The 24,571-nt window shown below is 44.7% G+C and overlaps 1 protein-coding gene across 5 annotated transcripts in view; it reads right to left on the bottom strand.

Moving 5' to 3' along the window:
• Nucleotides 1–24,571, bottom strand: part of GKAP1 (G kinase anchoring protein 1) — a 70,962-nt gene that overhangs the window by 16,160 nt on the left and 30,231 nt on the right. For all 5 annotated transcript variants that reach the window (XM_053304044.1, XM_053304047.1, XM_053304046.1 and 2 more), the window contains exons 7-10: nt 18,802–18,954; nt 18,058–18,159; nt 13,863–13,926; nt 13,465–13,535 (exon numbers count right to left, since the gene is read on the bottom strand). In XM_053304044.1, coding sequence (XP_053160019.1) covers nt 13,465–13,535; nt 13,863–13,926; nt 18,058–18,159; nt 18,802–18,954 — 390 coding nt within the window. The remainder of the gene's footprint in view (nt 1–13,464; nt 13,536–13,862; nt 13,927–18,057; nt 18,160–18,801; nt 18,955–24,571) is intronic.

The raw sequence follows: 24,571 nt of genomic DNA, 5'->3' as shown, positions 1-24,571 counted from the left end.
TGTAGATGCGCAATCAATCACCAAACTATTTGGTGCAGGATGCTTGTGGAGGTAGGCATTATCCTTGTCCTGGGTGCGATACAAGCTTTCTAGGCGTTTGGACGTCGGGGTGGAGGTGTGAAGTACCTCCCAGGCACATTTGGCGGCCCGCGTTATAACAGGAAGCATTGGCAAAGCAACGGGTGCTGTTGACTGGGTCTTGAGCATGAAATTATAGACCGGGTCATCTATGGTGGCTAGTTCTGAGCGAAGGTCCAGTCCTAATGCTTCAGCCATAGCCCGCACGTGTTTATGATACGTTTTGAGTTCTTCATTCAGTGATACATAGGTGGCAGGGGCCACCTCTGTCGGCGGCTCTACAACAACTTCCTCGTCCTGCTGGTCTGATACAAAATTGGAGGAACCACAGTGGTCAGAGTGTGAGGTAGACGGTGATGCCGGCATTGGGGTCTGGGTTTCCGCAGCAGTCTTTTGAAAAAGAGGGAGATCTGCCTGGGTGGACATCGAGCGTGTCCCAACAGACCTAGTTTGCGAGGCTCGGTGCGTCAGAGCAACAGCAGTAGTCTGCGTGGAGGTCGTGGTGTGCTCTGGACGTGCAACCACAGGCAACGTTGTAGGCAGGGCAAGTTGAGAGACAGGTCTCCATGGCCCGACCGTATCACCTACGTAGGCAGCCGCCCATGAAGAAGAACCAAGACCCTGGACAGACCCTGTATGGGAGAAACCGCATGTGTGCCATGACAGGGAGTTTTGCAGGTGGGCTACTGTCAGCGTAGATGTTGGACGAGGCAGCGAGGGTGCAGATTCCGGATTCTCTGTCTCTGGAAGAAACCCCAAAAACGTCAACGTCGATGGAGTGTTCGGCGTCGAGTCCAGCAAGGTAAGGAAAGCATTCGACTCTGTCGGAATGAGAGGGGCTGCAGAATCGACAGTTTCGCCAGCCTCGATGTCGAAGGTCGGTGGTCAGTATCGAGGGGAGACTTGTCTGGATACCGAGACCACTGGTGTATGAAGCGTCGAGAGAGGAAGGGCCGTCGTCCTCGGTGTGGGTGGAGGAGAAGAGGCAATCGGCGTCAGAGCCGGTGAAAGGGAAAGGGCTCTCGAAACGGCAACACTCGGCAGCAGAGTTGTGTGCGTCGCATGTTGCAGCGGGGTCAAAGCCTCGGTGTCGATCGAAGGCTGCGGCACGCTGGTGGTGCAGGTAGGCCCTGGTAGAGGGGAGCGAGTTTGCACACTTGAAGGCAACGGGGTATGCTCTTCTGTCAGGTCGATAAGCCTTTGATGCTTTCCATTCGGCGTTGAGGGGCGATCGGTGTTCTTGCGCTTTGGTGATGTCAGTATCGAGGGGAGAGCCGCCTTCGAAGCCGAGGTCGATGTCGAATGGCGATCCTCTTTGCGCGTCGATGTGGATTTCCCATTAGATGTCGATGGGGGTTTTGCTGTCGACGTCGAGGGCGGCGTTGGATGAGTGGTCGGCATCGAGTTTTGTTTGCCAGGTTTACTCAAAACAACTTTGGGAGGACGGTCAGGACTCGGAGTCGAGGCTCGTCGAGAGCGCGATTTAAGTTTGTGTGAAGTCGACGGAGGAGCCGAGGAGGACTTAGGGGGAGCCCGTTTTCCCGATGTCGAAGGGCGAGGCGTCCCCAGCGTCGAGGGGCTCAGCATGTCGTCATAAATAGCGGCGTGAAGACAAAGCGCACGATTTTTCCGGGTTTGCTTGGAAAAAGAGAGGCATATTTTACATGTGGCAACGTTATGCTGTTCACCCAAGCAGATGAGGCATAAGTCATGCAAATCCTTAGAGGGAAGTTTTGCTTTACAGCGCTCACACCTCTTAAAGGATTTCTTTTCGTCAGCCATCGCACCGTAAGAGAGTCGAAGGATCGTCAGCCAGTCAATAAGTTAGGAGAGCCAGAAGAGTCCATCAACCAGTCCAAGTCCAAGAACGAGGGAGAGAGTACGTCAGCCGGTCCAAGTTCAGAACGAGGGAGAGAGTACGTCAGCCGGTCCGAGTAAAAAGAAAAACCGAAGAAACAGTCCGTTGGAGAGAAAAAGAGATCACAAACTCTTGAAGAAAAATATGAGGAACTTCCCTACTAGCGGCAGACCGAGGTCTTATTGCAACGGCGGTCGGAAAAGAACTGAGGAACGTGCGTCCTGACCGCCCTTAAATAGCACGCGCAGAGCGTGGGGGCGTAGTCAGGACGCCTCGACAAGCTTCGGCATAGCTACCACATGGTCCCTGCATAGGCGCAGTACCCACTTCTTATGGATCTCGACAGATCTCGACCCAGATCTTCTTGTTTTGGTCTTATTCCTAGGGGGCTGCTCCTGGCACTGCCCCCAGGAAGAACTAAAATAATGGGTTAAAAATGCACTTCCTGGTTGCTTAATGGAGGATAGTTTTAATAAGGTCCCCCCCTTCCTTGGGGCAGTCCCAGGAGGAGCCCCCAGGAATCAAATTAGTTGAAACAGCTTGAGTAACAGCTTTTCCAGCCAATAAGACCAAAAAAGAGGAAGTTGGAGGTGGGGAGGAGGGGCTGGTTGAGGCTCCCTGCTATGGAGAATTCCCTAGCTGATCTTTTACTAGGTTGTTTGGTGGGAGGAAGGATTCAATACCTGCTTTCTCTCTTCTGTTTCTCTTTCTGGTTTTTGCCCTTCCTTTCTGTTCTCCCTGCTTTTTGTCCTAGCTTTTTTGCTTTCTGCCTTCTCCCCCCGCCCCCCCCCCCAAATTTTTGTTTTCTACTTTTGCCCCTGCCTTTCTTCCTCTGTTTTCCTCAATGCTGGCAGACTTGCGTAAATACCCATGACCACTGGCATGGAGGAAAAGGGGGGTGGGTAAGCTTCTGCCTCATTGATCAGGTTCTACCCTGCCCCCCACCCCAGTCCAATGCCCACCAGCCACTACTACTTAGCATTGCCCACTGCAGCTACCAATCAAGGACAATGAGCTGTACCAGAGAAGGACGAGTGTGTGAATGTATAGAACAGTGTTTCTCAAACTTTTTGGAGTCAAGGACCGCTAAATTCTTCGTGCAGAGTTTCAAGGACCGCTACATTCTTCATGTGCAGTTTCCCGGACCAGCAGTTAGTAAAGGGGTTTCAAGTCTGTCTATCTGTCTGTCTGTCTGTCTGTCTATCTATCTATCAGACTTCTATACTGCCCAAAACTTGCATCTCTGGGCAGTTTAGAATGAAAATAATATAAGCATTAAAATAATTAAATTTGGAATCTTTTGCAAACATGGAATATTAGGGGTTCTTAACCTTGGGTCCCTCAGTTAAACTCCCATAACCCCCAGCAACAATGGCATTTGGCCATTATGGCTGGGGATTATGGGAGTAGAAGTCCACCAACGTCTGGGTACCCAAGGTTGAGAACCCCTGAATCTAAAAGCCTGGGTGAACAAATTTGTCTCCAGTATGTCTGGAGTGGAGGTGCTTGTGATTACTCAGTGGAGAGGGGATGTTGGGCCATTAGAAAAATTCAAAAGCTACATGGGGCCAATGAAAACAACATACAAGCAAGCCCCACTGATGCAAGAGGGAAACAGCGTTCCCGCTCAAGGCGCCTCGATCACAACAGGCAGCTGGGTTTCAATCAACCAACCTTTGGCTGCAAACAATGAGCATGCAAGAACCAGCAGCCCTTCAAGTGGCGCCTCCTGCCATACTTTTTCCTCCATGCCCCCGCATCGCATACAGTTTGAAGCTGTAAAGATAGGGAATAAGATAGCTGTAGGAAGATCTCAGCAGCACGTGGAGGCAAGGCACAAGAAGGGTCCCATGCCTCCGTGATACTCTTCCTCTTCCGTGCCATGTGCAAAATTGAGGAAGTGAGTGCCTTGATTTCAGTTGGGGGGGGGGTTGACTCCCAGTCAGGGACCGGCACTCAACCCTTCGGGGACCGGCAGCGGTCCAGGGACCGGTGGTTGAGAAACACTGGTATAGAAGACCACTCAAATAATCATACAGATAAGCAACCTGTCATTGCTTTTTATGGTTTCTGTGCTATATACAGTGATGGAAAAGTAGCAAGCTCCATCAGGTACCTGGATGGAGGATGCAGCAGAAGAAAAAGTCAAGTTAAGAACAGCGCCCAAAAGCATCACTGGATTGAGCCTGAAGGTCTAAGGTGTAGAGCTTTTCACAAAGCAAGAAGGCTGAGACTAGGTTGTCGCTCTGCAGATGGACAGAATGGCAACGCCTCAGTCAAATGATCTTAATGCAGAATCTGCACAACTGGAATAACCTTAAGCCCCATCAAGATGGGCCTCCTGGTGACATCATAACTCTTTAATAGTCAATGCTATTCACTGGGTGAAGCTTGGTCACCATAACAAAGTGAAAAGGAGTTAAAAAAAAATGCAGCTGGTCCTATGTAAGTAAGAAGATAATTTTCTCTTAATATCTAGAGCATGTAAAGCCCTTTCTGCTAGAGAAATATACAGGCAAACAGATTACTTGAGAAACAGAGACTACCTTAGGTAGAAAATTGAGATCAGGGCAGAGAGACACCTTGTCAGCATGAAAAATAAATTGGGTCAGAGTATCTCCATCCCAGTGAACTTATGGCAACTAGAAATGCAGTCTTTAGTGATGCTAATTGTTAGAAATGCAAAAGGTTTGTACATCAGTTGGGAAAGCACTAGCAGAAAATCCCACAGAGGTAGGTTTTTAGGCAAATATAATAGTTCATATTAGTCCTTTAAAGAAACATTCAATTATAGATTCAGAAAGAGTCAAAAAACAGGGACTGCCCTGTGGCTTGCATAAGTATTTTGCAAAAGTCAGAGAAGCAGGGGAAGCCAGGGCTGATAGGTACATAATGACGGGAGAATGCAGTTCACCTTGTCTTGTCTGACTTTCTGGAGACCGGGTGGGAGACATACAAAGAAGCTATGCAAGACCCTGGCCCCTGAAAATGAAGGAACACATTTCCTATTGAGGTGAGGTCCCCGAAAGCAGAAAATTCTGCATTACATATTGTCTCTTGTGGCAAATACATTGATCCATGGGGTACCCCTTAGTCCAAATATCTTCCTCAATGGTGGCAGTTTTACTCTCCACTTGTGGGAGGATCCAGCATGCCAGTTAATGGCATCTGGCAATATATTTTGTTCCTTACATCTGAAGGGCAATTAAAATGATACCTCAAATACAATAATCCTGACAGGAAGGCGGAAGCATTACCACCTTGACAATGTATATAAGATTTTGCCATAGTATTTTTACTCAGACTGAAAATGACCACTTTGCAGAGAAGTGGGGAAAATGCTTTGAAAAATTGCCAGGAGTTCTAGCTAGCTGATATGATGAAAGCATTAAGCTTGGATCATTGATCCTCTACAAGGCTGCACTCACAATGAACTACCCTAGTCTGTTAGAAAGGTGTCAGTGGTATGGCAAGGAGGACTGAAAGAGATCCCTTTGCTCCAATTGTGAAGCATTGCTGGCTTACAAAATCAGGTTGTCTTGAAGAAATCCATAGAGTTTGAACAGAATGGATTGGGAGTGATAGAAGGAATCAAGAAACCACTTTTGCTGGAACTACAACCATGGTGAATGCCATGAGACTCAAAAGTCTCATGAGGAAAAGACTACTGAGCAACATGTTTTGCAAGAGTGGTAATACTGTAGATGCAGCTTTTGGGCTGAAATCCTACAGTGTGAATGGAATTGAAGACAGTCCCTACAAATGGAATGGACTGCATGGGAACCAGGTGTGATTTCTTGGAATTGACCTGAAGCTCAAGGTCAGACAGCCACTTTAGGGCTGTTTTGATGCAATTCAGTAGTTGTGGCTAGGATACAGCCACCAGAAGTCAATTGTTCAAAGAGGAAAGCAGTTGGATGCTTCAGTGTTGGAGACAGGCCACCACTACTGCCGTACGTTTTGTAAACATGTGAGGAGCTGAAGCAAGGCAGAAGAAAAGGACGTTGTATTGATAGGTGTGGAGACCAATAAAAAAATGAAGGTATTTTCAATGTGGACAACAGATGGGGATGCGGAAATATGCATCCTTCAGAACAATGGATGCAAACTAAAGGTCTTCAGTGAGAAGTGCAAGCATGATTTGTACAGTGAACATCCACAAATTGTGATAAATTTGCTGAGGTGGTACAGGCTCACAATGGGATGAAGTCCTCGATCCTTCTTTAGAACTGCAAAATACTTATGAGAAACATCTATTGCTGGGATTTCCCCAAACTATCATGCCTTTAGAAAGAAGCAACTGGACTTCGTGGAGAAACTGAGTAAGAGTGATATTTCTGAACTCAGAAAAAAATTCTGCAGCCCACCTGAGAGACAACCTGCTTCCCAGACAGCCTCCAGGGTGAGAGACTAGTGCTGGCAGTCTGTTGCTGCTACTGAGAGCCTGCCTGCAAGAGAGGGAAAAACCACCTGCCAGTCCCTGCTTGACCTGTGGAACTGTGGCCTCTGGCTGTGGCTACTCTGTGGGGCGTCTGTGCAGGATTGGGACCTAGAAGTGACTCAGAAGTCCTTGCATACCTTCTGCCCAGAGTGGTCATCTCTAGGCCTATAAAGGCCCAATAGCAGGGTCTCTATCGAAGGGGGTCACCCTTTTGGGGGGGAGCCACTCTGGGGGGTTAATGAGGATGAGGGCCAGGCCTCCTGGCCCAGGAACCTTGGGTGTGATAGTGGTTGGTTATATAAACATCTTCCTTACCAGGATCCCTGAAGTCTCAGACCATATCGAGTATGTACTTGAGTTTGGGGATCAGGGATAGATTTGGACTTCTGTTGGTGTACTGATTGCCCTGCTGCTCAATGGAGTCCCTAACTGAGCTGATGGACTTGGTCTCGGGCTTGGTGTTATGAGTTCCCCAGGTTGTGGTGGTGGTGGACTTCAATATCCACTTCGAGGCCAGGTTGTCTGGTGCAGCTCTGGAGTTCATAGTGGCCATGACAACTATGGGCCTATCCCAAGTGACTTTGGGACCGATGCACATTGAGGTCACATGCTTGATTTGGTCTTTCATTCTGATCAGGGTGGTGTTCCATGGGTGGGGACTTCTGTGATTTCCCCATTGTCATAGATGGACTACCATTTGGTTAAGGTTGGACTCACAATCACTTCCCACCTTCGCAGGGGTGAGGGGCCTATTAGGATGGTCTGCCCAAGGAGGTTACTGGCTTGGAGAAATTTAGTGTTGGCTCTGCCAGCAATCCTGTTGATGCCCTCGTGGAGAGCTGGAACAGCAAACTCACCAGGGCAGCAGACATGATTGCTCCTAAGCATCCTCTCCGACCTGCTTTAAAACTGGCCGCTTGGTTTATGGAAGAACTATGGGGGCTGAAGCAGCAAGGTAGATGACTGTAGCACAAGTACTCAACAAAGACTCAACTCAAATCTGATAGATTGCAGCATGGAGTGTATTTGAAGATCTATGCTCAGGCAATACAAGTGGCAAAGAGGCAATTCTTTCCCCCCCGCACTGCATCTGCAGGTTCATGTTCGGTGGAGGGCTCATATGTGCTGTGACCTGCTTAATGAATTCTTTATGGAAAAAATCTCATATTCTGGCCAACATAGACTCGCTCTCCACGATTACTGCGGTGTCAGATGTGGAGGTGTCCAGCGACTCCTCGTGTGGTTAGGTTGAATCAGTTCCAGTTTGTGACTCCTGAGGATGTGGATGAGCTGCTTGCCAATACGGGGGGGGGGGGGGAATTGCCTCTTTGCCACACTGTTTCAAGCAGCTCATCCACATCCTCAGGAGTCACAAACTGGAACTGATCCAACCTAACTACACGAGGAGTCGCTGGAAACCTCCACATCAGACACTGCAGTGGACCTCTCGGCGGCTTTCAATACTATCAACCATAGTATCCTTCTAGAGGGTCTGAGGGGTTGGGAGCGCAAGGCACTGCTTTGCAGTGGTTCTGCTCCTACCTTTCGGGCAGGTTTCAGATAGTGTACCTTGGAGACCATTCTTCAAAATCTGAACTTTTGTATGGTGTCCCTCAGACTCCATATTGTCTCCGATGTTGTTTGACATCTACATGAAGCTGCTGGGAAAAATCATCAGGAGATTTGGTGCTGATGATACTCAAATCTATTTCACCATGTCAACATAATTGTGCAAAGGCACAATCTCCCTAAATGTCTGCCTGGAGGTGGTGATGGGCTGGATGAGGTATAAGAAACTGAGACTGAATCCAGATAAGATGGAGGTACTCATTGTGTGCCATTAGAACTTGGGAGAGGAGTTTGATCTGCCTGTTGTGGATGGGGTCACACTTCCACAGAAGAAACAGGCATGCAGTCTGGAGGTGCTTCTGGATCCAAGCTTCTCCCTGGTGTCCCAGGTTGTAGCAGTGGCCAAAAGTGCCTTCTATCAGCTTCAGCTGATACGCCAGCTGCGTTCGTTTGAGATGAGCTACTTCAGAACAGTGGTACATATGCTGGTAACTTCCAGAATGGATTACTGCAATGTGCTCTATGTGGGGCTGCCTTTGTATGCAGTCCAGAAACTACAGCTGGTCCAAAATGCCGCAGCCAGGTTGGCCTCTGGGTCATCATGGAGAGACCATATTACTCCCTTATTGAAAGAGCTACACTGGCTGCTGTTAAGTTTCCAGGAAACATACAAAGTGCTGGTTATATAAAGCCCTAAACGGCTTGGGCCCTGGGTATTCAAGAGAATGTTTTCTTTGTCATGAACCCTCACCGCCCATTGAGATCATCCAGAGAGGTCCATCTGCAGTTGCCACCGGCTCATCTGGTGGCTACTCGAGGATAGGCCATCTCGCTGTTGCCCCAAAACTTTGGAATGTACTCCCTGCTGAAATAAAAGCCTCCCCATCTCTGACAACTTTTAATAATAATAATAACTTTTTAAAAGTTTTTAAAGATGCATCTGTTCTTTTAATTTAATACTGTTTTAGCATTTTAAAATTTTAAACTGTAATGTTTTAACTTTTTCTGCTATCATTTATTTTAATTTTAAACCGCCCAGACGCGCAAGTTTTGGACGGTATCAAAATATGTTAAACAAATAAATTAAATTAAAAAGTGGAGAAGTGAAATAGATTGCATGATTGACGTGAATTATGGTTAGGATGTAAGTGTCAGTTGTGATAGCTTCCCGGGGACTGAAGTATGGACAAAGATGGGACATTAAGCAGCTGGTCAAAAAGTCATACCTATGGATTTCAGCTTGGACAACAGAGGATGGAGGAGGACTGTTTCCAGTAGTACTGGTATTTGAGTTAATGAAAGTAAGACTAGTTTGTAAAATGCTGCATCTGCTGTCTCATCCCAAAGTCTTCAACCAATGGGTCAGCTTAGAAAGTCTGGGTGTAGGATACAAGAGGTTTGTGGACTTGGTAGTACATTCCCATCACATCATCAGTGGTTTTACTGAAGGGCGCCTCTTTTGTCAAATGGTAAGTTCAGTACTAGAGCAAGCTTGGGGACTGAGCCCAGAAAATCTCAACCAAGCATGTCTAAAGCAGAGGCAGAACTACCCTTTCCTTGGGGCCACCTCCCTTGCCTACAGCTGGAGATCCTGCCACTTTGTGTTCCCATCTCCCACCTTGTACACCTGCATGCTTGTGTTCTACCTGCACCTGCTCACAGTTGCTTGCACTACTTTCACCTGCTTACCACATTTGTATTTGAAGCCTAGTTTGTAAGGTTATGGTGAGAAGCTTTATACTTAGTCTAATGAAGATTGACTCAAAATGCTACTGAAAAGAAAAATACCAGAGAAACAACAGCTCATCAGCTGCCTTTGAAACAAAAAAAAAAGCACCACACCAGTTTCTCCCTCTCCAAATCCTTGTTCCAAACAAGCTTTGAGTGCTTACTACTGGCTGGCTCTCCTAGCTGCTCCACACCCTCTTCTCCATGCTAACAATAGCAGCGGAGATGCTGTACCCTCCCAAGCTGTAATGCATTGGAGCCAAAAGCAGCAAGCGCTGTCAAGCAGAGGTGGCAGATGGCAGAAGTAAGGGGGGGGGGGTGCATGGAGGAGAGCCACAGGTCACTTCTGCATTAGCTATGCTACTCCCTGCTGTAAAGAGAGAAACAGCACCCAGATACCTAGAACCACAGTCAGCAACATAGCAAGCAGAGTGGTTTTGCTGTTTCAGGTGTAGAAATTCCCTCTAGTGTGAATAGTATAGACTATGAAGAAGTTTGACATTCATACAGAGGCCCCAACTGGTGAAGTTCTGGGCTTTGTGGCTGTTAGCACTTGAGACACCCACTGTTGTGATATCTGGTTCAACATTCAAGTTATATTCCCAATGTGGTGTTTCTGACAGGCAGGAGGTGACCTGCAATTAGAGACCTTGATATAATTTGCCATGGATAAAAAGCCTATGCTCTTTAGGCCCTCAAACCCCTGCAAGGGTAGGAACTTATTAAGACTCAAATACCGATGGATGCAAATAGATTCTCAATGGCTCAGGGAGAATTTCCTGGTGGTCCTAAGCTATCTCTCCCATTTGCAAGAGTTTGATTCCTTAATCTTCTGTGGAACTGCAAAGGGAGGACATATATCAGTGACACCAGCAAAAGCATCAATGGAGAAACGCTTATGACAATTCCAACTGAACATAAGCTACAGCATGTTTTAGGTTCTACTTAATGACAGAGATGTTGATAAAGAGTGTACTTTTTCACCACCATGGTCTCTGCACAGTGCTGGCCAGAAGAATTGTTTCAAGCAGCAATATGCATTTCCAGCACAATACGAATTGGCAGATTTTCCAATGCTCTAACTAGATTGTGATCCAATTTGATATGTTAATGTAACCATCACTAAACAAGTACCTATATTAATTGTGTATACTGTATAAGTATCTCAATTTTCTCCCTAATGGGCGGGGGGGGGGAATCAACAAAGAACATTTAATGTTGCTGAATTTAACTTATTCAATTATTTTTATTGCAATAGTTGTAAAAGTGTATTTTGAATACACAATAGTGTATTATGCAGACACTTTGAATCTTCCCAGTTCAACAGAAAAAATAAGATACTACTCTTTTCAGTTTGCTGAAAACAAAACCAGAACTAATCACACTTTCAGTTTTGTTTTCACTTGCAGTCCGAGATGGAGTATGTTAGCTTTGGCTGTGCAAATCAACTAAAAAACAAATCCTGTTTCAAACTGATTCATAACTTGATTTTTGGTCTGGATTATTATGTATTTTTGGTTTTATGTTACCTCCCTGCTTACAAATCAATAGCGCTGTCTGTATATGCAAGACACACATGCTTGCCTGCTACTAGGTGTGGGCCAACTGGGATACTGGCCAAAGGTTTGCAGACAACTCCTGAGGCCTACTTGCCCAGTGCCCACACCTTCAATTAAACACAACACTCTTGGTTGAGCGAGTTACTCTGCTGCTGCTGCTACCACTATCATCAGCAAATGGACTTCCTCCAGAGGCCCCGAAGGAAATCCATTCATAGTGGCTGGTGATTGGAATGACTCTCTACTGTTGCTGTTTCAGTTACGAGCAGCTACACTAAAAATGGAGCATCCACGGCTGCCATTCACTGCCTGGTAATATTCTCACTACTGGACCTTGGCAGGATTACCAGACAACAGCAGTTTACCTTCAGAACTGCCATCCATAGGTAGAGCAGTGACATCATTTTAAAGTTTCCACATGCCCTGACCGCCCACCAGCTAGGCAGAGTATCTGGGAATTCTAAAATGGTGCCACCCCAGGCAGCAGCAGCACTGAAGAAGGAGCTGCTGCTGTTCTATGCACTAAGTTCACCAGGACCCAATGAGGGAAGCAACAGCTCATTGTATTGGTTCTATTTAACTGTTCAAATTTCCTTTATCAAGAATATGAAGGAGGGAGAAGTAATTACCTTCTCTTCCCGCTGGACTCCTTGTGATCAAGGGGACTCATTTCAGGCTCCTCACACACTTCCTGCTAAACTGTTGCAAAATCCCAATGCCCTGTTTGCTATCCTTTTCGCTAATCTCTATTTGCTAAGGTCTCGGGCCTCACCCTTGTATTCAAGACCAGCAGACTAACTGACTCTGCTCAGGAATGTGACCCCTCCCACTCTTCTGTCAAAGACACAAACTTCAAACCAGCCAGAAATCAAACCCTAGAAAAACACCAGCCCTAGCAAACTGAGTTTCTCCTTCCCCTCTTGCTTTCCTGGTGATTTATTTATTTATTTATTTGCCGTGTTCCCTTGCTTGATATCTTCTTTAGGAGAAAAATACAAGCTTGTTGCTTTCTCTTGCTCCCAGACCAGCAGGCAACCAGGAAGCCCTGGGTAGTCGGTGATGAGGGCTAGTTCTTAGAGGAAGACTTTCCTTGTGCCAGCTCTGCCCTTCCCCTGCACTCCCCCCCTCCCGCATCTGCTGGGATGTCTCATTAGACCCTCGCTGTGGGGAGAGAGGAAAGAGGGCAGCACTTGAGGAATGCGTGAGCGGCGGCACAGATAAAGTGCCCAGTGGTAGAGGAGCGCAAAGCAGCTGTTTTGACCCCTGCTGCAGGGAGGTAGAGAGAGGGAAACGCTTGAGAAGCATGTGAGCGGCGTCACAAGGAAAGAGACCAGCACTCAAGGGGCATGCAGGGTAGCGGTGTGGCCGGTGATCAGGCCTCCAGCAACCCCCACTCTACAGGGATGTTTCCTTAGTGCGCTCTGGCAGGGAGAAAGGCCTGGATTTCGCCTTGGTGAGCGGGGAAGGCCAGCATGCATTTCCTTCTCCCCTCTTGCTCACTAGCAAACATCGTGGGTATGTGAACCCCTTACCCACAGTTAAGGAAGCTTGTCCTCTATTTTAAAACAGTGAGTATATGGAACTGTGAGTAATGGAACCATGGATAAGGAGTTTCTCCTGTATTTCATTAACAGCTGAGCTATGGAAGGTAAGCACGCAGGGCATCACCTTCTTAGTGGTAGCTTTCACTTTGTGGAATTGTTCCCTCAAAAATCCAGCCAGCTTCTTCCCTCCTTCTCGTGACAACATGATTTCAGTATAATTTTTGCCAGGGGAGGAAATGCTTGTTTGGTCCTCTTTTTAGAATTAGTTACTAATTTTGCTACTTCTCTTTTTCAATTTGCTTGTTAGTTTAACATCATTTAAAAAAACCATTTGTCTATGTTTCTTATGGTCAATTATTAGCCATATTGAGGGGCAAATGGATGGAAAGGTAGGGTAAAAATATTCTAACAAAAACATTTATACTTGTTTACAGGCAATGGATTGCATCCTAAAGCCTGTTTACATGATTTAAAGCCACATTTGATCAGCAAAATTTCCATGGGCTCCTCCCTGCTACTGCAAGTTCCCCATAACACATCCTACACTATTCCCAAGCGTCATCTGACCTGCAGAGCGACTTCTTCACTAACGGAAACCCACCAATAGTTCTTGGGCACCAGTTCAATTGATTCTCAATGTTCAACTGGTTTTATTTTATTTTATTAAAGAAAGAGACAAGTTTTTACCTGCAAGGTCAGCTCATTCTTAATACTCTGAGATTCATCAACCTGGAGCAGTATTTCAGCTTTATCTTTCACTAGAAAGTTAGAACAAGGAAAATATTAGATTTGCCATCCGCATCATCTTCAAGAGAGTGTGTGTTTGTGAAACACCTGGCCATCCACAATACAAGTTTGGTGGGTTGAATAAATGGTCTGTCTTAATATTTCCAAAACTCTAAGTAGATTTAATTAATCTAAGATGTTTTTAAAATAATCATGCAGTCTAGTTCTATGCATGGTTACTCAGAAATAAGTCCAACTTGAGTCAATGGGACTTGCCCCAAGGTAACTGTACACAGGATTGCAGCCTTAACTCTTAAGAGCGCGCGCGCACACACACACACACACACACTACTACTTACTTTCACCTTCTTGTAGCATTTTCAACAGCTGTGCATTTCGTGCTTTTACTTCCTTATACTTTGCCTGAATAGTTGAAAAAAATACAGTTAATATAAATGGTGCATTTACAGTGCTGAGAAAAAGTTTGTGAATCTCAAAAAGAATGAGAATCACGCTGCAAGGTCTTACCATGATACTTCTGCCTAAATGAAACCAATCTTTCCTAATGCAATAAAAGGGCATGAATTAAACATGATGTGTTCCTGGAGACACAATGTACAAAGTGTGAACAGTGAGACTAATTCAGGATCAGTGTGTGAGATAGTAAGTGAATCCCCAGTCTCCTTAGCATAATCAGTGGGCTAATCACAATCAGGTGACTAAGTAATTGGCTAACAAGTAAACTACCCTGCAGAGGGAAGCTACATGACTGCATTTGGGCATCTTTTCCTATATAAAAAGGTCTTAAGTTAGGTCTGCATCATGACAGTCAGTGGAAATTCATTTATGCCATAATCAAAACAAATTCTAGAGGAGCTACGAAGAAGAGTAGCTGATGCTCACCTATCTGGACAGGGTTACAAGGCGATTTCTGAGCATTTGGGTCTCTATCCAGCCATTGTCAGAGAGATAGTCTAACAAGCAGAGGCGGATTAACATAGTAGCAAATGTAGCATTTGCTACGGGCCCCACGTTTTTGAGGGCCCCACACATCCAGCTTCCAACTGGGAATTAAAGTTAAAACTTTACCTGTTTTATTTGGTCCATGTTAGATAAAATATCCCTTTTCTGCTAAATGTCCCTTTTAAGAGAAGGCCCAGCACAGCATTTGTCCAGCGGCTGTTGCTGGTGCCTTCCACATTTGTATTTTTAGAGAGTGAGCCCTTTGGAGACAGAGAATCATCTATCCACTCTTCATTTTTCTATGTAAACCACTTTGAGAATTTTGAATTGAAAAACTGTATATACATGTTCACTGTTATAGTAAGTGTGAGTTTGTGGCTTGGTCTCCCGTACTCCAAAATATAGCAAATGAAAAAAATGAATCACTTTACTATGCAAGTAAATAATTTATGCTTTAATATTTATGTGCATTTTAAAAAAATTTAGGGCCCCTTTATAACATATGCTACAGGCCCTGCACTAGCTTAATCCGGCCCTGCTAACAAGGTTTATTTCACAGCTTTTATATTGCTTTTATGTAGCTTGTATATTTTTTTAATCCATTTTATACTTTTAGTTGCCATACTTTTAGAGAGTATACATTTACTTTATTTTCCCACAGTTTTTAGGCTTAGCCAGTAGCATTTTACTTTACTAATTACCATACAGTTTTTAGAGTAGTATTTTACTATTATAATCATATTTAGCTTCCAGAATAATATTTCATTTAGCATGAGTTTTATTATATTGTATGGGTGCTTTATCCTGTGCTGGTCTTTGACCGTAATAAAGATGATTGATTGAGTCTAACAAGGTGACTCTACCCAGAAGTGGCTGTCCTGCCAAGATCACCCCAAGAGCAACCTGGGAAATCATCCATGAACTCAGAAAGAATCCCAGACTAACACCTAAAGATCTGCAGGCTTCTCTTACTGCATCTAATGTGATGGTTCATGTGTCAACCATCAGAAGAAAACTGAATGGGGATGGTGTTCATGCAAGCATAGCTACGAAGAAACCACTGTACTGTAAAAAGAGCATTGTTGCCTGGCTCAGGCTCACCGAAGAGCATCTAGATGATGCACAAGGATTCTGGAATAATGTTCTCTGGACAGATGAATAAAAAATTGAACATTTTGGACACAAACGCAAATGTTTAGTTTGGCGAAAACCAAACATCACCTTCCAAAGTAAGAACCTCAGCCTGCCAAGCATGGAGGTGGAGACATCACAGTTTGGGGCTGCTTTGCTGCATCAGGACCTAGATGGCTTGCCATAGTGGAAAATCCTAGAGGACAATGTCAGGCCATCTGTCTGAGAGTTAAAGTTGAGCCAAAAGTGGTACATGCAACAAGATGACCCTAAATGTTCAAGCAAGTCTACCACAAAATGGCTTAAGCAGCAGCAATTGTGTGTTTTAGAGCGGCCAAGTCAAAGTCCAAACCTAAATCCTATTGAAATGTTGTGGCAATACCTGAAGCAAGCTGCTCACGCAAGGAAGTCCTTAAATGTCACAGAGCTGACAGAGTTTTGTATGGAAGAATAGGCCAAGCTTCCTCCAAGCCAATCTGCAAGACTAATCACCAGTTACAGAAAATGTTTACTCGCAGTTATTGCTGCTCAAGGAGGAGCCATCAGTTACTGAATGAAGGGTTCACATACTTTTTCAAACAAGGATATTTGTTGTTGGACCTTTCTGTGGGGTGAATATTCAAAAATATATCCTTTTTGCCTGAGTTACTTATTCAGTGGAGTTGCCTTTCTCTTTTATCAGGCTTTAGCTTAGAATCTAATCATGTTTTGATTAAGAATTGGGTTAACATACAGACTATCCTAGGGGGTTCACAAACTTTTTCACAGCACTGTATTTAACCAATTGTGTTGAAACACTTACAGGGTATAGGAGAGAAAGAACAATCATATTCTGGCATATTAAAAAACCTGATTGTGAAAAAGAATCAAGTTGAAGGGTGAGCTTCTAAAAATCGAGGATAGGGTCAACAGGAAAGAGAAAAGATAGTATGTTTTTAAGTTGGAAGTTTTATTAATAGCTTCATTTTAAAGTTTATTTGTAGATTTGAAAGACCAATCAATTTTCTCCCTGATCACAATTCAACAAATGAAGTGCACAATGCATTACATGCAATTAATCTCAGCAACATTCATAAGTGAAACAGAACAAACGTTAGATCCACACAACACTGAGCAGAAGGAAGAAATGACTTAATGCTCTTCCATGAACTCTTGCATAACTCAGCTTTTAGAGGTAAGCATTCAAACACAGAAATTTCTACAGAAGTAAACACAACAGTTACGAGATACAACTTACGTTAAACTATTTTACTTTTGGAATCCCAGTCTAATTTAACTTTTATATGTTCCAGCCTGATTTACCAATATAGGTCAAATGCACTTACTAGAGTTGTGCAGTGGGATAGTTCTGACAGTATTATCAGATCAAACAATGCTACCATCAGAATTAATTTCAACACAGTTTTCATTGAGCACTACTGTGTTGGAATTCTTTGTGTTGGATTTATACTGGAATTATCAGAATTGTTAGAATTGCCAGAGTGAATTCTCTTACTGCACTTTTTGTAGATTTTTCTGCAATGAAAGTTTTTAAAATTCATTAAAAATCAACAGATGGACTGACCTCCTTGAAAGTCCACACACATAATGAAATTTGAGGACTTTCTTCCCAGCTATTTCAGAGTTACAACATGAGGTGCAAAAAAAAAAAAAAAAGGAGCTACTACTCTTTATCTATGAAGACAAGGAGCAGTTTCTCCAAATAAGGATTGAATGTTGGTCAGAGTGGAGACATTCCAAAACTTTATACCATGAAATAAGCAGTTTATAGTACTTGGAAACTTTTTCAAATTCATTAAAAATCAACAGGTTTTTTTAAGGACCAGTTACCTTCAAACTCAGCACACATAATACTGTCCTGTACTACCACCATGAGAGTTTTTTTTAGAGCTTTCTGCCCAGCCATTCTGACGTTATTAATATTTTTTGAGTTTCCCCCATTGATCTCTATTGGTGGCGGGGGGTGGGTGGGGTGGATATCCGATTTATGTCAGAATTTCAGACAACTGAAATTCCAAAACGATCTGACTACACAGAAATAAAGACGTGCAAATTCAGATTCTGACCATTTTTTATGTTGGATTGTATCAGATCCAGTATTTTTCTGGTGCACAGTCCTAGTGCTTACTAGTGGAATAATTTTGGGAAGCTGTACTATGAGCCCCTGGTGGCGCAGTGGTAAAAACTGCCGCCCTGTAACCAGAAGGTTGCAAGTTCGATCCTGACCAGGGGCTCAAGGTTGACTCAGCCTTCCATCCTTCCGAGGTCGGTAAAATGAGTACCCAGAATGTTGGGGGGCAATATGCTAAATCATTGTAAACCACTTAGAGAGCTTCCAGCTATAGAGCGGTATATAAATGTAAGTGCTATTGCTACTATGGAAAGGTCAACCCAGAGAATCCTTTAAATGTTAGTTCAAGTTCATCAATGTGCTTGCTATTCAGGGAACCAGTTACATACCTCCCACTGTGTGATTATGCTCTTTAGTTGCTGAATTTCTACATCTTTCTTTTCAAGTTCCAGTTTTAGTCTCTCCGTTCTTCCATCTTTTAGGAAAAAATCCTTCAGATTAAAAAAACCCATGTAAACAAAAATATTTTATGCAGAGGTAAACAATGGTGCACATTCCTTTAATAGCGCAAAATATTTTCACATATTACAAAATGTATCTATTGCTGGTCCTTACGTATTTTGTATTTCAGAAACACAAGAACAAGTGCTATAATGGCAGGCTTTGTGGAAACTGAGTACACCACTGATAAGATACAGAAATGTAGGTCCTGATTCCAAAAGCTTTGTAATAAGCTGCACCTGAAACTCAGAGGAGCTTCAAAGCAATCTCTGATACACCATGTAGAACCACTGTCAAGGTGAGAGGAAGTGGGCAGGGACAAGTAAGGATATACAGTATATACAAACTCTTCTGAACACCTAAAAAAGATTTTTTTAGTCATACCTAAAGAGTTTAAGATCAAACAAATGTTTTAGAGAAACCTACACATACCACAGCACTAGCCTCTTTTTTTTTTTTAACTTGTATGAAGTGACAAGCTACTCATTACCTTCCCTTTTTTAGATACTTCTCAGACCAAGAAATTTAGTGGCCCTTTCTTCAGGAGATACCCTGTTTCTGCCTCCACTAATACAGGTGTATTCTTCAAAATAATCAGGAAATGTGCGGTTAAGAACTTCAATTTAACATGCCTGAGTGTAATCACGAGATGCACTGTTATCCATTCCATTATGGTCTGTGGTCTGCTCTCTTCTTTTCTCTCTAATAAGTATTTTATGCACATCATCTTCCAGTCTATTGAAGAATCCACCATCGTGCAAGCAAGTATGTGAGGAGCTCAATTCCTGTCAAGAAACAGACTTTATTTGCCATTTCTTCATAACGAGGTCCCCTCTAGGGATGTGCATGAACCAGTTCAGCGGCAGGGAGAGTTACCTTTAAGGAACAGGGAGGATGCTCTTCCTCGCCCCGCAACATTTCCCCCACCGGCACTGTGACCAGAATCGCTTCGCAGGGCGGCAATGTACCTTCTTGCCACCCAGGTCAGTGTCATTTCAGAAATGGCCGGTGCGTGTATGCACGTCACACGCACACCTGCCACTTCCAAGTCTGAGGCTGACCAGGGCAGCAAGAAGGTATGCTGCCGCCCTGCACAGTGGTTTTGGGCACAACACCAGTGGGGGAAACGCATCAGGGGAATGGCACCCTCCTTGCTCCTTAAGAAGGTTTTAAAAACCCACAGCCGAATCATCCACCCGCCAGACCCTGCACATCCCTAGTCCCCTCCCTGACCAAATAAAATGATGAACTTCACACAGGTTCACTAGAATCTCTCCCCTGCCCCACCCAATACACAATCTAGGTCATGGTAAATATATGCGACAGAAAGTTATTGTTAATCATTTTCATAATTCTTAGGTGTGATTAAGTTTCACTGCCTGTCCTTGTGGAGGCTCCTGCTGAAGATCTATGGCTGAGAGAACAGGCAGTGAACCACTGTGGCAAGATGGGCAACACTAGACACACACATTCCCTCTTCTTTCCTCCAGAGTAGCAATGACATCATCATGGTAAATACATTATCCCTGATTAGCTAGAATCACCTGTAGTTTTCCAGAAAGAAGCTCAAACTTGTTTATACAATATATTGTTTCTGACAATATAATATATTGTCAAATATTTACAAGTTTCACTGAAGGCCTAAGAGAGCAGGATGTAGATTGCCTAGCATGTAAAGTATAACTGAGAAGATATCAGGGAGGAGACCTGGTTTAGTGGCAGAAAGCATGACTTGTCCCCTTAGCTAAGCAGGGTCTGCCCTGGTTGCATATGAATGGGAGACTTGCTGTGTGAGCACTGAAAGATATTCCCCTGAGGGAATGTAGCTGCTCTGGGAAGAGCAGAAGGTTTCAAGCTCCCTCCTTGGCTTCTCCAAGATAGGGCTGAGAGATTCCTGCCTGCAATCTTGGAGAAGCCGCTGCCAGATTGGGTAGACAATACTGAGCTAGATGGACCTATGGTCTGACTCAGTATACGGCAGCTTTCTATGTTCAGATGAAGTTGATGGGCGACAGAGTTTAGGGCACCACTACAGAAGAGATTCTCTTGCTTATGGCCACCTGCCTAAACTCTGAAGGCGTGGGGGTAGGGACCACCCAGGAAAGGGCCTCAGAAGAAGCTCTTAATGGATGGGCAGGTTCATGTGGGACAAGGCAGTCCTTCAGATAACCAGGTCCCAGACCAAGAACAGTACTTCATTTTGATCCCAGTTATAGCTTTTCCCAACATGTTTTTTCCCCTTTTGATCAATACTACCATCTATAATTACACAACACTGAGTTTGTTTGCACTATACTACATTAAAATATTTCATGTAGCGCCTTGCCCGATATGTCCCAACCCAGTCCTTAAGATCTTCTTCAGAGGCCCTTCTCTGGGTACCCCTACTAAATGAGGTGAGGTGGGTGGCTACTATGGAGTGGGCCTTTTCAGTGGTTGCACCCCATTTATGGAATAGCCTCCCCAGTGAGGTTCACTAGGCTTTCAGATGCCAGGTAAAGACCTTTTTCTTTAAAAAAAAAATTAGGCTTTTAAAATTTTGAATTTTTAAAAATTGTGACTTGATTGTAACTGATTTTTAAAAATATTTTAAAAATTGTTTTTGTATTTTATTTTGTATTTTCTCCCCCTGCCCCCCCCCTTTTGGTATGTTGATTTAATGTGTGTTTTTATCTCATGTTTTAATGTTGTGTTGTAAGATGCCCACAGAACAATTTGTTACGGGGCAGTTAAATAAAATTTGGTGGTTGTGGTGGTGGCGGCTGCTGCTGTTATTATTATTAATTATTATTCTATTTATATTAGCACATCATAATGTTTGATTGGATAAACATTCTTCCGAATACAACATTTATGTAGGTATATCGAAAACAAGCCTCCAAATTTTATCAATATTTTGGATAGGATTATGTTCAGCTGCAGCTATTCTGCAGATGCAGAAAAACAGGTTGCTCACCTGCAACCATTGATCTGGTAGCGATCTGTTGCAGTCATAAATATGGGTTCTGTGCCTGCATGGGACAATTCGGGAAGAATTGACTAGCTTCTCGAAGCACTTAGCCCCGCCCCTTGCATGTAGTGCGTTTCCTCAGTTTGGGAGGGCTAGCCTTTTCTCCTCAGTTCCTAGAGGGCCGACATTGGAATCCAAACGTTGCATGGCAGCAGTGTACATTTCCACAAGGCAAGTATTGTCTTTTCTTTTTTGCTCTGCAAACATACATGTCAACACTTTGCATACTGCAGTGGGGCCAGCAGGAGGGTCTTATGACTGCAACAGATCACTACCAGATCATTGGTTACAGGTGAGCAACCTGTTTATCTGTATCATGATCTGCTGCAGCCATAAGAATAGATGACTAATGAGCTGACAGTTGAGGTGGGCAGAGGTATGCTAAGGTAAGGCTCTTTTCAACACACCCCAGGTAGCTGCAGTGCAGATGTCCCTGAGCCCGATTCCTGCCATGTGGGCAGCAGAGGTAACATAAGACCTTTTGGTGCTTTTAAGCAAAAAAATAAAAAATAAAAAATCAACTCCCTGATCCAGTGCGAGAGTCTCTGTCTTGATATTTGGCAACCTTTTATTTTACCGTTGTGTAAGTATCAGCCAGTAACAGCCTTTCCTTTCCCCTTAAAGTGTGACCGGAAGTGTATCCTGTCCTGACAGGCTAGTGCTCAACCAATCAGCTACCAGGTGGGTGGGACCTAGAAGGCCATGAGGCAGGAAAAAACAGGTTGCTTACCTGTAACAGGTGATCTGGTAGTGATCCGTTGAATCCATAAGTAGATGGGTTCTGCGCCTGCGCAGGCACCTCTCGGGCCGACTAGGTAGCTCCTCGCGACGCCCAACCGCCCTTCTGCACGTGCTACTGATCACTACTTATACTGGGCGGTGGGCGTCTTCCGTTAGTTTTCTGTGCAGACCGCTTTGCAATCTGCTTCCCAATGTTCTATCTGAGCCTCATACTTCTGCAGTGGGGTTGGTTTCTGGGCGGGTCTTATGGATTCAACGGATCACTACCAGATCACCTGTTACAGGTAAGCAACCTGTTTATCTGGATCGTGATCCGTTGATTCCATAAGTAGATGGGTGATTAGTTAGCTGCTCCCCTTTGGTGGCGGGTGCAGAAGGATGCCTTCTATGGCAACACCCTTTTCAAAACACTTCGCCCATATTCCGCCTGGCGCGCCATGCGGAGGTCCACTGCATAATGTTTTACAAACGGCTGCTGTGAAGACCAGGTTGCAGCCACACAGATGTCATCCATCTTAATGCCGGAAAGATGAGCTGCTGATGTCGAGTAAGCCCTGGTAGAGTGAGCTCTTACTGTCTTAGGTGGGGTAACCCCCTGCAGCCTATAAGTTAATAGGATCAGCTCCACCAACCAATGTGCAATACGCTGTCTAGACACTGGTTTTCCCTTACACTTGCCCTTGTAAGCCACAAACAGCTTATTTGTCTTTCTGAATTCTTTTGTCCCTTTCAAATAGTACAACAAACACCTGCGTACATCCAACGAGTGAAGCGCTATCTCCAATGTTGTCTGTGGGTCCTTAAAAAAGGTCGGCAAGACCACCTCCTGATTCAGATGGAACTCTGTGACTACCTTAGGGCGGAAACTAGGATCAAGCCTCATAACTACTTTATGTGGGTAGAACAGGGTGTAAGGCTTATCTGCTCTCAACGCAGACAATTCACCCACTCTTTTCGCTGTGGTTATTGCTATGAGGAATGCAGTCTTAAGTGTTAGCAACCTCAGGCTAGCCTCATGCAGTGGTTCAAACGGTTGTTCTGTCAATGCCGAAAGAACCAATGACAAACTCCATTGCTCTAAAGGTTCCTTAAGCGGTGGGTACATATTATTCAGCCCCTTCATAAACCTTCTACATTCGGGATGTGTAAATACAGTCTTTCCATCCCATCCTGGGAGTTTAGAAGATAAAGCTGCCAAATGTACCTTCAAAGAAACATTTGCTAAGCCCCTTAATTTTAGACTTGTCAAATACAGCAAAACCTGGCGCACTGATGCCCGCTTTGCATTGAACTTATTTAATTTTGCAAATGCCCTAAACCTTCTCCATTTACATAAATAACTACGCCTAGTTGACTTCCGTCTACTATTCAACAGAATAGTTCTCAGAAGTTTATTCTCCACGCTGTTAATTTCAGTGTTTGGATTTCTGGGTGTAGTATCCTTCCCTCCGCCCGCTGTAGGAGATCCGACACTGCTGGTAGATGGTAAAAGTCTCCTCTGCACAGGCGAAGCAGCAGGGCAAACCACGCTTGACGTGGCCACCACGGGGCGATCAGTATGCAATTGGCCCTGTCCCTCAGAATCTGTGCCAACACCCGATTGAGAAGTGGTATGGGCGGAAATAGGTAAAGGAGTCCCCTGTTCCACACATATTGAAATGCGTCTCCTAGAGACCCCACACCTATCCCCGCACGAGAACAATATCTCTTGCACTTCTTGTTTCCCTCCGTGGCAAATACATCCACCGCGGGGGTACCCCAGAGACTGAAGAGATCTCTGACACACTCCAGTTTGAGTTCCCACTCGTGTTTCTGGTTGATCTGCGTGCTCCGACTCAGAGCATCTGCTATGTGATTGTCCACACCCCGGATGTGAATTGCCACTGGATAAATGGCATGCATGATGCACCAGTTCCACAATTTCATTGACAAGGTGCAAAGTGTTGGTGAGACCGTACCCCCCTGCCTGTTCAGATAAGCTATTGCTGTAGTATTGTCCAAGTGGATTTGCACCACAACACCCCTCAGCTGGGGTTCGAAAGCCCTCAGTGCTAAGAACGCGGCTAACAGTTCTAGGTAGTTGATATGTAGTAGAGCCTGTTGAGGCGTCCACTGCCCCTGGGTGCAATCCTGGCCGCAGTGTGCTCCCCATCCCTGAAGGGAAGCATCTGTTGTGACCCACGCCGTCGGAAGACGAGGCCGGAATGGTACTCCCTTTAAGAGATTTGCCTCTGTCCTCCACCACTGCAGTGAAGCAAGCACCTTCTTGGGGAGTCGCAGTAGCATGTTTTGGCTGTCTACATTGGGCCGAAAGTGGTCCAAGTACCACCGTTGCAGGGGTCTCATTCGAAGCCTTGTGTAACGTACGGTCGTGTTGCACGAGGCCATCAGGCCTAACAGCCTTTGCACGCTTCTCGCCCTTTGTGCAGGATTGGAGAAGAAGTGACTTGCCAATGAAGTGATCTGACTGCATCTCTCCCTTGGCAAGAACGCTCTCTGCTGTTCCATATCCAGGGTAGCCCCTATGAAGCTCAGTTGTTTCCTTGGTACCAAATTTGTTTTTTTCCAGTTCACAGTGACCCCGAGGTCCTCCAAAAGATGCAGGAGCATCTGTATCTGTGCTTCCAGTAACCTCCTGTCCTTGCTCACCA

The sequence above is a fragment of the Hemicordylus capensis genome, chromosome 2 (genome assembly GCF_027244095.1).
Source record: "Hemicordylus capensis ecotype Gifberg chromosome 2, rHemCap1.1.pri, whole genome shotgun sequence".
In the NCBI taxonomy this organism is placed as follows: domain Eukaryota; kingdom Metazoa; phylum Chordata; class Lepidosauria; order Squamata; family Cordylidae; genus Hemicordylus; species Hemicordylus capensis.
Note: the sequence above shows the minus strand (reverse complement) of the source record. Positions and strands in the feature narration are given on the sequence as shown.